Genomic DNA, 14,358 nt, shown 5'->3' with positions numbered 1-14,358 from the left:
CAATTATCGTATTTTTGGGACAACAAAACACATCTAAAAAAATGCAAATTCTTCTTTATCAGGTGCGCCTTATATACTAGAAAGGGTTGTTTATATGCAATCCTAGCTCTAAAGGAATCTTGATTAAATCAATATTTTGTTTTTCTTTCTAAATTGTTTTGACTTTTTTTTCAATTTCTACCCCTCAATTGAAATAGAATAGAATAGAATAGAATAGAATAGAATAGAATAGAATATACCTTTATTGTCATTGTTACAGATGGGCTAACATATTGTGACAACGAAATTGGGCATGACACTCCAGTTTTACACATTCATAGTGAGGTATGAGCAAGAAGATAAAGGAACAGAGAAGCTAATGTTATAAGACAAGGGGGATAAGGCTATAGTTATAATTTACATGGTATTTACACAAGAAATGTCGGCATGTGGGATGTTACATACAGGGTTGTCGTGATAACGTCGGTCTCGTAACGGTTGTGCAATATTGCATTTGGTGCAAAATCATCATAGTGCAAAAATAGTCAGCATGAAACAGGAAATGGTCAGACATTGTGCAATTTGAGCATTAAACGTGCTCAAAAAAGAGAATTTTGAGTGATTTATATTTGTGTCCCAAAACAAACACTGAAACAGACCACTTATCTGAATGGTTTTACATTATCTTTATGTTTACTGTCTCAATGGTCTAAATAAGTGCGCCCCTATATTGTGAAATGCTTGGTAACAGTATTTGTCGTGCTGAGATTTAATGTTTCGTGAGGCCTCATTAGCCTTTTTATTGTATTGAGTGTAAAAAAAAACAACGTTTTTTTCCAGGATTGTGTTTGAAAAGCCCAATTTTCTTTTTGTGTTACATGCAGCACTACTTCCTGGTTGTGTTTGGTCATGATGGACAGAAGCCTCTGGAGCTGCGAACGGAGGAAGAAGTCGAGTGCGAGCAATGGGTGGAGGCCATTCAGCAGGCCAGGTACATAATAGATACTGGAAACAGTGATTGTGCTTTTTCAAAAACATTTTTCCTTGTTCATCAATACACTATTGACTACCGTAAATTCTGGACTATAAGCCATCACTTCTTTTTCTACAGCTTAAAAATTGCGACTTTGAATATGGTGTAGCTTATTCTTTTGTTTTTGTAGCGGGCAAAATACTTCCCAACCAACAGTACACTAATAAAAGGAATGAGTAATTCACAGAGGTCCAATTAAAGTGTCTGATTAATCACAACTATAGTTATTGTAAATCAGTCAGTTGTACTAATTTTCAATAACATGGTAAATACTTGGTATTTATTGCCTTAACTTATCTTGAGTTAATCTTGTTTTTATATCTTTTACTTTTCGTAATAGTCTTTTATGTATACATGTATATAGTTTCTTAGTTTCTATTTTTACGCTGGCAACTGTGTGGAGATCAAAGTAAGAATTTCATTGTGCAGGGAAACGTGGTTCTTTACTGTGCATATGACAATAAAATCTTTGAATTTTAATTTGAATACTAAGAGAAAAGTGTATGATGCAGTGTTTGTATTAAAATTATTTCACAATACATGCGCTCTAAATACAAAACACTGCAGTGACATCTGGAATCATTTATGATGCCCTTTGAGAGAAATATGTTTTTGCCAATATTATTGATATAATCCATAACGGGAGCAAATAGGGATCTTTGACAGTACTCCATTGAATATTACATTTATATCTACAACGTTGTCATGATATTTCAACTTTTTCACCCTCAAATCAAGTCCTCAGTTTATACTTTTAAATTGAACAGCATTGGAAGTTATCCATCAAAAATGCTACACTTCTCTTTCATCGGCGTCAATGTCAGGTAGTTAGAGTTTTAATCCTCGAGGAACAGTAACAAGCGAATGCGATTTTGTCCATTGCCGCGGCGACCACCAATGACATTATTACTAAAGGACAAGTCTGTGTTGTAATCCGGCACGATTCTCCCCAGTCTGCTTGCCCTGGTGTTGTTGTCTAGAAATACAGGGCTAACTTTTTACCTAATGCAGCCCTCATTCACATTTTTTTAAGTGCAATCGTTAATATGTGTTCGTCTTGGTAATCGCTATCGTGAATGGACACATGATCCGAAAACAAGTGACATAAACAACTCCGAGCAGAACTGAAAACTACGCAGGTGAAAGTGTGCACTTCAAAATGTAAGAAATAGATGTGAATTAATTTATGTTCTGGCTGTTTAAGTCTGCAGCTTAAATTGGGTAAGGCTTGTACAAAGACAAAATTGAGTTTCGTTTTTAGATTTGAGCATGCTGCTTTGAATCATGTGCGCTCTGTAGTCTGGAATTTACATTATTCATTTTCTAAATCATCATCATAAAAAGGCACCCTCTATCTTGCAGTTACTCTGACATCATCATCGAACGTGAGGTGCTGATGCAAAAGTACATCCACCTGGTCCAGATTGTAGAGACGGAGAAGGTAGCGGCCAATCAGCTGCGCACACAACTGGAGGACCAGGACACTGAGATTGAGAGGCTCAAAGCAGAGGTATCATGCAAAACTAGCTGGCATTTTTAAAAATTATCCACCTATTATTGTTGTTCTTTGTCTCTCTGCCTCTCTTGAATTGCCGCACATCTTGAGGACGTACAGATGCTGTAGTTCATGGTCCAATTTTCATCTGTGGGATAGAGAGAGAGAGAGAGAGAGAGAGAGAGAGAGAGAGAGAGAGAGAGAGAGGGTTACCTTTATCTACGTAAAAAAGCGGGGCTATGAAGATTTCGGTGGAGGAACGAAGTATCAAGCTTTCAAGCGCCTGGTAGATTTTGCCCTCTCCTGCCTGGCAGGCAAATTGTAGTAGTCGGCCAGGTAGGGAGAGTTGCTAAAAGTGTACCTGTCAGTCACGTAAACAGGCATTAACTGGTCAGAGAAAGAAGGACTGTGCTTACTACATATATAAGTGATGCTATTAGGAAATGAAGGGGGTGAAGTATCTATCCCAAGACAATAATATCAATCTGATCCAAGTAGTTACCTAGTATCGATAATATCAACGTTTGGATCGATCCACCCCCTCTAGCAGGCGGTTCAAAGCTTCAGCTTCAGTCTACTCCCTTTGGGAACATTTCTTATGATTTATTACAGAATGGTCCTGCTGTTTTTTTGTGAAAATACTTTTGTTGTTTCCTTTTGTCAATTAGAGTGTGTTTTTTTGTGTTTTTTGGATTTTTGGGTGTGCGGTGTTTTTTTAATGAAAAGCCACACAGAAAAACATGCATTCTCACACGCACACGCTCACAATCTAGTATGCACAGCACCATCCGATTCGTTTCTATTGTTTTGATGAGAGTCCGAGGGCCGTCCAAATACACACGTTGCTGTTTGCATCGACAATGTACACTTCATGTCCCAGGAGGTCGGAATGCCTCGTAACCAGGCCTGCATGTGTTTGTGCGGAGGGATCGATTGGGTGCTCTCAGCGTGGGCGGAGAATAAAGACCAACCATCACGTTCTTACAAGCAGCTGACAAGCTACTGTTCTATTTATCTGCTCTCCGTGTCCCTCGTGTATCGTACTTGTACAACACACTCGCCCACGCAAACATTTTCCAAGCACACACTTGGGCATTAATGGCCTTTGCGATGTTGTTTTTGACTGATTCCCGTCGCGTAAATGCCCGATTGCAGGTGATTATTGGACTGTGCTACCAAGTACAAGAAAATCCATAGTGATGATTACGCCTGATGTAAAGAATAGGGGGTAATGCAGGAAAGTGTCATAAAGAAATCCAGCCAAATGTTGTAAGCACAGCTTTACCTATCCCTTCATCCGTTATCTGCACCACTTATCCTCAGTAGGGTCGCGGGGGTGCCAGAGCCCATCCCAGCTATCCGAGGGCGGTGAGCAGTGGACACCCTCAACTGGTTGCCAGACACAGACAACTTACTAGTTCATTCACACGTAGGGAAAATTTGGACCGGCCAATTAACCTGACATGCATGTTTTTGGAATGTGGGAGGAAGTGCCCGGAGTAAAGCCATGCAAGCACGGGGAGAACATGCAAACTCCACACAGGAAGGTTTGATCCCATGACCTCAGAACTGTGCCGCGGATGCTCTAACTACTCAGAGAGACACCAATAATACTAATAAATTAGAGCATCACCCGCGTTGAGACGCAAATGCATTTGGGTGGCATCTCCCTTTTTGGCATGGTCATTCACCTCTAGGGTGATCTACCCCTGATTGATTGTAAAATATTATAATCCTGGCCTGTGAAAGTAGAATGTCTTTCTGGGAAAACAACCGAATCAGCAAAACCCCAAAATGCTGAGTAACCTATCTGACTGCCTGTAAAAGATGGTGTGGATATTCAATGTTGTTCTTTCTGGAAGAATGGAATGTCTTTCTTGACAAAAATGCTGTATAAGCGAACCCAAAGTGCTGAGTCGACTTTTCTTTTTTACAAATAGGTCAACCCTTCTAAAAGTCTGCAAGACATTGTGTTAAAATTGAACGTTATTAAGGTCCAGAAGAAGGGGATGTATTTTTAGAAAAACTGGTCAGTATGCAAAACAAAAGTAGTGAGTGAAAAACATATTGAGTCATCAAAAACAATATAGTCAGATATTTTAACCTTTTTTACATCCATAGTAACCTACCTACCTACTGCCTGTAGAAAATGGCGTTGATACTCAAAGTTCTGTTCAGCAAAGCCAAACGTGCTGAACTGTGATGAAATTGAATGTCATTCTGTCCAGGAAGAGGGGAAAAGTATTTTGGGAAAAACTGCTGAGTCAACATAGCCAAAGGTGCTGAGTTTATGTTTTTCAGGCATTTTCACATTTCGATCTATCTACGTCTTTTGAAGATTGTGATGCTGGCCAAACTTGTTCTGCCCCTGGAGAGTAGAATTTTTCTTTTGTTGGTAATTTTCACATCTGGGGTAACCTATCCGACTGCCTGCGAGTGATGCTGTTGATATTAAGTGTCATAGGGCGGCATTAGCTCAGGAGGTAGAGCGCTCATCAAGAGGTCGCAGGTTCGATTCCCGGCTGCTCCGTGAGATGTCAAAGTGTCTTTGGGCAAGACACTGAATCCCCAATAAGCTGGTTTGTGACTCTGTGTGAATGGGTAAGTGTGAAGCATATTGTAAAGCGCTTTGGGAGGTCTTCATTTACTTGAAACCGCTATATAAATGCAGAACATTTACCGTTTTCAGGGAGAAAAGAATGTCTTTCTATCAACAAAACCAAAAGTGATAGGTTGACTTATTTGGGAAATTTTCACATGTAAGTCAACCCTTCTAACTGTCTGCAAGACATTGTTTCAATATTAAATGTTGTTCTGGCCGAGAAGAGGGGAATGCCTTTCTTTAACAAATGGCATTGTCATAAAATAAAGTGCATAGTTATTGGTTTTCGGGGATTTTCACCTCTAGATTGATCTACCTGCTTGTTTGTGAAAGATTAAGATCCGGCCATTTTTTCTATTTGGGTACGTGGAGTGTCTTTCTGGAATAAAAATGCTGGGTCAGGACAATTAAAAGTTCTAAATTGGCTTTTGGGGCATTTTTTTCTCCATATAGGTCAACCCTTCCTAAACGTCTGCAAATCATCCTGTTGAAGTTCAATGTTGTTCTAGCCTGGAAGAGGGGAATGTCTTTCTGGAAAAAAGGCTCAGTCAGCAAAAACATAAGCGCTGAGTCAGTTATTTGGGCATTGTTCACATCTAGGCAAACATACATGACTGCCTCTAAGAACTGGTGTTAACATTCAATGTAGTTCTGCCCCTGGAGTGGGTTCATGGGAACAATTGCTGAGTCAGAAAAAAAGAAAAGTGCTGAATATGATTGCTTAGTAGTTTTGTTCACATCTAGGCTAACCTACCTGCCTGGTTCTTAACGATGATATTCAAGGTCATTCTGTCCTGGAAGAGTGGAATGACTTTCTGGAAAAAAAAGCTGAGTCAACCAGAGCAAAAGTGCTGAGTTAGACTTTTTTAGAATTTTGCACATCTAAGGTAACCTACCTGACTACCTAAACTCTGCCCCCCATTTCTTGGGTGAACAGACACACAAACAAACTGAAAGACAAAAGACAAACAGAAAGACAGAACTATACAGTATACTCATAGTATTTACAGCTCCTTATGGAGTTTTATGAAGACGTGAAAAAAAACGTGAAAGGTAATTGATACTTTCTGGACCCAGAAAAATCACATACAATATCAAGTCACCAAAATGGCCTGAAACACACATTGGAAGACTATATATATGATTTAATTGATAAGGTCAATGAAAAGTTTCATCCATTATCTGCCCCTTTTGTACTCACTCGGGTCACGGGAGCTCTGGAGTCCATCCCAGCTATCTTCCGGCAGTAGGCAGAGAACACACAGGACACCTTCAACGTTTTGCCAGCCAGTTGCAGGGCACACAGAGACAGACAACCATTCATATGCTCACTCATACCAGGAGACAATAAAGAGTCACCAATAACAGTTACCTTAGGGTTTTTAATGTCACAAGGTTATCCTAGAGTGCCCTGTGCAATGTAATAGTAAATAATATTCAGATTCAGATTCAGATTCAGATATACTTTATTGTCATTCTAGTACACGTGTATACAGAACGAAATGTCGATACATCTGACCCGCACCGTTTCCTTGAATGTACAGATATAAATAAAATGTTGTACTGAGTTGGAGTATTGAAGTACTAATAATATACTAAATAATTATGGCTATGTATAGTATTATACAGTAGTGCAAAGTGCAAAGAGTGCAAGAGTAGCAGCTAACCAGATGTGCAAAATGGGCAGTCAGGTAAACAAGTCACTATACAGTAACAATAACACTGTAGTACGATAGTTATTGTTACTGTACAGTGACTTGTTTACCTTGTTTACCTTATTCACTATGTTGTTATCTATGATCATATAGACAATTCTTATTTTAAATCTTATCCATTTGATGAGGGAGGGAACAGATGCCGAGGGAACAGATGAACCGGACTTGGACCTATATATACTATATTACTCCTTTCAAAGACTTCAATGATACCATAAGTTCTGTCGTTTTTTTTTTATCTTAAACATAGCAATAATATACATATTTATCGAAGCTCTGATGGTAATTTGACAACCGTTCTTGATTATCATATAAAAAAACATATGACCTGATAGCAAAAATTTTGCTAAATGAATGACTATATAATGACTTGTTTACAGTCAGCAGAGTTTAATGACATTACTATAAAGCCTATATGTAAAATCTTAAGGCAGGATAAAATAATTAATGACAAATACTTTAAAAAAAGTGTTAAAGTCTGGCGTGCCTGCGTCCACCACAAGGCCCCTAACTGGTTTGTAATTGGCACAGGTTTGTCCAATAACCCCACACCCGTCCCTAATTAGCCTGACCCTTCATAAGGACATTTTGGACAGCACTCAATGTCAGGTGATTTTCATTTTCTAAGGGATGGTTAGGGGACCTGTATGATGCAGCAGGGGTAAACCAGTAAAAGCTGTCGGGGCCTGCTGTTGAACAGAAGAGTGTGTTGTGTCACCCACACCGAGTGACATGGCTGCTTTCTTGTGTCCCGTTTCATCTGGAGAGACGAAAGCATGACCAACTTGGGTGCCCAGGTGCTTAACTTGTTTGGGTGTTGGAGCATTTGGGTTGGACATGGTCCAAAATTTTTTTTGCTCCTTTTTCCCTTGTTATTTTCTTTGTTTTTGTATGTGTTTGAGATTGCTGTCGGTCACCCCTCTTGAGGGATATGACCAGGGTAGACAGATAGATGGATAGATTTTCCATTGTCAAGTTCACCCTTACCTTTTCCAGTGTTATCCTGATTTGTAAGGTTTGGTTTTTGTTGCCTGTTCTGAAAAATCTGAAATTGTTGTTTCTGACTGTTACTTTTTTGATCATTTTGTTTTTAAATGCCATCTGTCTTTTGAGCCCCTTGACTCTTACTGCTTCCGGTGATTGGGTCCGCCGGAAAACTACAAGAGGAAGTCAATAAAAATGCTGTAAAACCCATTCATTTTTTACACAATTGACAGAAGTGCCAGATGTATCTTTGGCTATTATCTTAGCCTTGTTGTTAAATATGAGATATTCAGAAGGGAGACTATCTCTATGAAGGGAAATTCAGTGCACTTGTGGTCCGTGCTTGAACAGCACCACCATTGGAGTGAGTATTCAACATGGTCTGCATTTAATGAGTAGGGGAATAGCACAATAACACACCAAATAGTGATGACAGTATTGTTACAACATTGTATTAATAATATGTTACTGGACTCAATACCTAGATAAGTATTTGCGTTCCAGGAATGCCTTCCTTCGTAAAGAGTTAGCCCCAACACTGATCACTATGTAATATACGTTTCGGTTTTGTATCCTAGTCATCTAAATGGAAGATTACCCTTTTAAGAAAGAAATGAGGAGTCATACAAAATGGCTGTCAACATGTCAATGCTCAGGGAAAATGGAAGTTGTGGACTCAGCAGCAATTGGCCTCGAAGGGACCGGCAGCCCTTCATCTCCATAAATCACACCTTCACCCCCATGACTTGCATTAGGTCTCACTAATTGCTCTTACAAACTATTTGTTTGTGTTCTATTCGCATCGAGATCCCTTACATGTGAAGTACACATCATCAAAACACAAATGAAAGAAAGTTTTTTAATTATTAGGGAACATCTGGCCGCGTAATGGGTCCGCACGTGAAATAACATTAGCATTTGAGAGCCAGTGTGCATCCGTCTCATTAAAAACCCAGTTTTGCTCGTTTGCGGTGCTGGTTGTTACTGAATAATTAAACCAGCTTGCCGCCGTAACTATCAACAGTTGGCACTTCGTCTTTGCAAGCGTTCACATCACGCCAATGAGGCAACTGAGTCAGGTTTTTTATTGTTTCGAATTGAATTTCACGCGGAAAGGCTGCGAGGCAAAACAACTAACCCTCAGCACAGAAGGAGGGGGTTGGGGGCTAAAAGCTTTTAGAAGCTCGGCTTGCTTTCTGAAAAATAAAAATAATTATTCTCAATTAGCGGGCGAAATCTGTTTCTTTCTGTTGCAAGCCTTTAGCGTAGTCAGACCCAGAAAATGAATGCTGATTTTCTATTCTTTCGTGAAAAAATGTCACGTTTTAAATGTTAGCATGATAATAGGAGTTGACGAAGACAGAAAAAGCCTGATGGCCTTTTAAAACCTTTTACGCTGTTCTGCTAGATTAATAGTATATTCTGCAGTGATGGGAATTTTAGCTCTTTTTTTTCGACTCAGGACACTAAAAGAGGCTTTACAGCTCCCATATGGTTCTTCAGATTTTGTTGTTGTTGCTTTAATCCATATGCTACCAATAATACTGTAACATTAAGCACTAAATGAATGAATCATTCATTAAAAATGTATTATTCCATAATAACCTTTATTTTTCACTCTATAGTGAACTACCGTAAATTTTGTACTACAAAGCGCATTTGATAAAAAGTTGCATATTCAAATTTTAAAATTGAAATTCTGTCAGAATGTTAATTTCTTATATTAAAAAAATCAGCGGGGTCATGTTTAGTACAGAAAAGTAACACATTGTGCCATGATTAAGACGCTAGTTTGTGGACTGCACCCGCAGCTGCCAATCTCGTTCTATTAGCGCAGTAACCATTTTGAAAGATCTACAACGATACACATATTTACACAAAAACGTTGGGCCCAAAACTAAATGAACCAATAAATTGTTCAAATAAAAGTCCAGGGTTTAGTCAATTAAAGTCAATCCTGGGATCTTATCTGGAAAAAACAAAAAATACTCCTACCACAAGACAACTGGATAAAGTATGCTAGGGTTCCTTCAATTTGGGTGGCTCACAGAAGACAATAGATCTTTTTTAAACATAACAAATGTTTTCACAAACAATGGGGGGGAAATATTTTCATATTTGGCATTGAATATGTTAACTGGTTAATTTTAACTGTTTAGTGAATGCTGTTTTTCACCTAAACCAAATCACCATGATAAACAAACTAAACACTTCCCTCTTGCGGCCAGAAAGACCATTTAGTTTGCATTTATTCAATAAATCATGACTTGTTATATACAGTGGCGTGCTAAACTATGGTCCCCCTTGAACTTTGTGACCTGTTGCCACATTTTAGACTTCAAACATCAAGATATAAAACTGTAATTTTTTTGTGAAGCATCAACAATAAGTGTAACACAATCATGAAGTGGAACACACTTTTTAACAAATAAAAGACGAAAAAAATAAAATAAATATTCAGCCCCTTTACTTTCAGTGCAGCAAACTCTGTCCAGAAGTGCAGTGAGGATCTTTGAATGATTCAATGTTGATCTGAATGACTGATGATGATTAATGAAATCCACCTGTGTGTACTCAAGTCTCTGTATGAATGCACCTGCACTGTGATAGCCTCAGAGGTCTGCTGAAAGCGCAGAGAGCATCATGAAGAATGAGGAACACACCAGGCAGGTTCAAGATACTGTTGTGGAGAAGTTTAAAGCTGGATTTGGATACAAAAAGATTTCCCAATCTTTAAACATCCCAAGGATCACTGTGCAAGCAATAATATTGAAATGGAAGGAGTATCAGACTGCAAATCTACCAAGATCGGGCCGTCCCTCTAAGTTCAAGGGGGCAAATATTTTCGCAAGCCACTGTAAATGACTTAGAGACTAGCATATTGTTTTGACATATTCGGGTATGACGGGTTGTACCCGGCCCGCGGGCCGTACTTTTTACTTGCATGCTATAAGCAACTGGAGCTGCACAATTTCCGGACCTGGACAAAGAACAGTCTCATGGTGTAATAATAGCACTAAACAGGTAGTTGTACAACGTTTGTATCTTTTTCAAAATAGACGATATTGTCATGTCATGAGCTGTAACACACTTTTACAATATTAGACAAAATTTAACAATTTAAAATTTTGTGAAAGAAAAAAATCTTGACAGGCCAACCTAAGGCTGACACATTGTCGTGAATATTAAGTCTGCCCCAGTTGTAATCAGGCGGGGGTCGCAACCAGCGACTCTGTATCTGCATACTGCTCTTTGACACTACCTAGTGGCTCCCTGGCGCTTTTACAAAATTGTTTGCTAATGGATTTAAAATAGTTTCTTTAGGAGGACAAAGGTGACATAAATATTCTTAACGTTCTCTAATGAATATAGATCCATCCATCCATTATCTGCACAGCTTATCATCAGGAGGGTCGCAGGGGTGCTGGAGCCCATCCCAGCCATCTCCGGGCAGTCGGCAGGGGACACCCTGAACTGGTTGCCAGGGCACACAAATACAAACAACTCACCCTACAATTTTTACTGGCCAATTACTCTGACGTGCATGAGTTTGGGAATATGGGAGGAAACCGAAGTGCCCGGAGAAAACCCACGCAGGCACGGGGAGAACATGCAAACTCCACATGCGGATAGCTGGACTTGACCCCTGAACCTCCGCACCGTGGAGCTGCGCGCTAACCCCCCTGCCGCTGTGCAGCCTTGGATATAGATATTTACAGTAAATATATACAGAAAGGAATGCATTCCTTAGAAAGATTATATAATACTCTAGATTTTGTGTTATTTTTTTGTCCAATATGACTCGTTGAACATTTCAGGTTGCTATCCCCTGTAATAGCTCAGCTTCCCCGCCACAGGGCTATATCACCAAAAGTCTTCTAATATGAGCCTGTGTATGTTATGATTTGTGTTTTCAGATCATTGCACTGAACAAAACCAAGGAGCGGATGAGGCCTTATCACGTCAACCATGAAACAGAAGATCCGGACATCAAAAAGATCAAAAAGGTAGCAGTGTTTCCGACAACACTTATATACTTTCGGGCTGCTGCAAGTTGTGTGTGCTTTTCTAAATTCAGGTACAGAGCTTCATGCGGGGTTGGCTCTGTCGCAGGAAGTGGAAAACTATCGTGCAGGACTACATTTGCTCTCCTCATGCCGAGAGCATGAGGAAGAGAAACCAGATTGTCTTTAACATGGTGGAAGCAGAGACAGAGTAAGTTTTTGAGCTTTTTCGTACACTATTTTGAAAGAACCAGCATTTGACTCCGATTGGCCTGTTATGAACCTTTAAACATCAGTGAAAACTATTGGACATTTTTTTCCTTTGATGTCGTACAAAACTGAATGTTCATTGTACTGTATTTTGAAGGAACAATTCATAATCTATTTTTGCTTGTGTAGCAGTTTTAATTGGCAAGTAATGTTTGTGAATTTTTGAATACAATTGTCTTAATTGTCATTGAAAACAACATAGTAGTGTAGAGCAAATATACAAGATTAGACAGCACTGCAGGATAAATAAGATAAACGCATAATGGTTTGGTTTGTTGGTTGGTAGGATCCCTTGACCACTAGAGTTGAGGGGGCACCATTTCCTGTGGTGTGTCATATTTGGCATTGGATATGTTAACTGGTTAATTTTAACTGTTTATTGAATGCTGTTTTTCCACCCAAACCAACTCACCATGCTAAACAGACTAAACACTGCCCTCTTGCAGCTAGAAAGAGCATTTGGTTTGCATTTATTCAATAAATCATGACTTCTTATATAAATAACTTAGAGACTAGCATATTCTTTTGACATACTCAGAAATTTATGATCTGTTGTACCTGGTCCGCGGGCCGTATGTTTGACTTGCATGCTATAACTGGAGCTGCACAAATGGTTATAATTATAATTAAAAGTTTCTAAATAAACTACATAAACTAATGAATTAATTCAATTTAGTTGTGAAACCAGATTCCCTAAAAATTATGTTATATACAGTAAAATGCATTTCTAATTTCTCTTCTGACCTTATGTGCCTTATATTTAAATGCACCCCACATACGAAAATACAGTTTTGGGTTTATTTATGGTCCAGAAAATGGCACATTTCATTGCACAACATTTTAAAAACAAAATATTTGTGCAAATTAAGTGTAAGGATAATGTTTGAAAATTAAAATGCATGTATAATCTTATGACACACTAACAACATTATTTTATTGATAGTTAAAAGGGGAAGAGAGTATAGAGCTCAAGACACTAGTATCAATCTGATCCAAGTACTTGCTCATTATTAATAATTTTGATATTTGGACGGACCTGCTCCTCCTCAGTAAGCAGCACATTTATTGTATTTGCTCTGCTGCAGGTACGTCCACCAGCTTTCCATCCTCGTCAACTGTTTCCTCAGACCACTGAGGATGGCCGCCAGTTCCAAGAAGCCGCCCATAAGCCACGACGACGTCAGCAGCATATTCCTCAACAGGTCGGCGCTTACCAACGGACGATTTTAGCTCGCAAACAGGTAGATGTGTTGACCATGCGGACGCTATGGTGTGTTTCAGCGAGACCATCATGTTTCTACATGAGATTTTCCACCAAGGCTTGAAGGCCCGGATTGCCAACTGGCCCACTTTGGTCCTGGGTAAGCCGTTCCTTGAGGTCATGCAATATGCTATACAAGATAACCTCGGTTATCACGGTTGATTGGGGGAAGAATGACATTCCGAGAAGTAGCGATGGCCTTTCATAGAAGATTTATCTCAAGATGACATTCTTACGGACTGAGAGTATATGATTGAAACAAATTATTGACCTACAAATTAAAACACAGAACTCAGAATCACAGGTAAATGAATATCATTATAGTCATTTCACAAAAGTACAACTAAATTGGGTGGTTTCTCCTTTCAGTGCAAGAAAGCGATTTAGAGAGTGGCTGGTTAGCTGCACACTAGCATTGGGTATCCTTGGATTAGGCCAGGTCTCTGCGATGGTTAAAATACAATTATCCCAAATGTAGCGAGTTCCCACGAGATGTGGCTCCAGTCTGTTTCATGGGTAATGGATCTGGCATTGGTGAGATACAGTCTTGGCAGGGATAGCTTGTGAAAGTAGTTACGTAACCTAGCCCCAGTAGTCCGGATCTGGGGTGCCGCAACATGCTTCTCTCCCAGCGCCGCCTTAGTCTCTTACCGGACCTGATAACAATCTATAGAGCTCTTGCCGGTGATCAGAATTTTATTAGCGCTTTTCTTCCATTTAATTGATGTATTACTTTTTAATGTAACAAACCGCTGATATACTAGTTATAGCTGTAGCCGTACTTTGCAGTTTGTCTTGGGTGGACACTTTGACCTGTGCACCTGCTCTTGCTTTTTGAAACATAGTATACACCAGCCTATCACAGTTGCGCACACGATAACGCCCACCAAAAACAGAAAGCCCTCGCGAAACTGCACCAGTGATAGCAGATGTTGTGTGCAGTCTACTGCAGAACACAATGCACGATACAGCGATGTCAATGACAATAAGGATAATTAAATTCAAAGTTTGCGAG

The 14,358-nt window shown here is 39.4% G+C and overlaps 1 protein-coding gene across 3 annotated transcripts in view; it reads left to right on the top strand.

Annotated features, from left to right (window-relative positions):
- Positions 1-14,358, top strand: part of LOC148365836 (ras-specific guanine nucleotide-releasing factor 2) — a 78,809-nt gene that overhangs the window by 24,495 nt on the left and 39,956 nt on the right. For all 3 annotated transcript variants that reach the window (XM_088336269.1, XM_088336271.1, XM_088336268.1), the window contains exons 2-7: positions 864-970; positions 2,375-2,522; positions 11,726-11,815; positions 11,887-12,023; positions 13,168-13,284; positions 13,364-13,443. In XM_088336269.1, coding sequence (XP_088192395.1) covers positions 864-970; positions 2,375-2,522; positions 11,726-11,815; positions 11,887-12,023; positions 13,168-13,284; positions 13,364-13,443 — 679 coding nt within the window. The remainder of the gene's footprint in view (positions 1-863; positions 971-2,374; positions 2,523-11,725; positions 11,816-11,886; positions 12,024-13,167; positions 13,285-13,363; positions 13,444-14,358) is intronic.

Source organism: Urocampus carinirostris, chromosome 5 (genome assembly GCF_059441175.1).
Source record: "Urocampus carinirostris isolate Australia breed hairy pipefish chromosome 5, RoL_Ucar_1.0, whole genome shotgun sequence".
NCBI classification, from domain to species: domain Eukaryota; kingdom Metazoa; phylum Chordata; class Actinopteri; order Syngnathiformes; family Syngnathidae; genus Urocampus; species Urocampus carinirostris.
The sequence above is the reverse complement of the archived record's forward strand: the minus strand, read 5'-3'. Positions and strand labels throughout refer to the sequence as shown.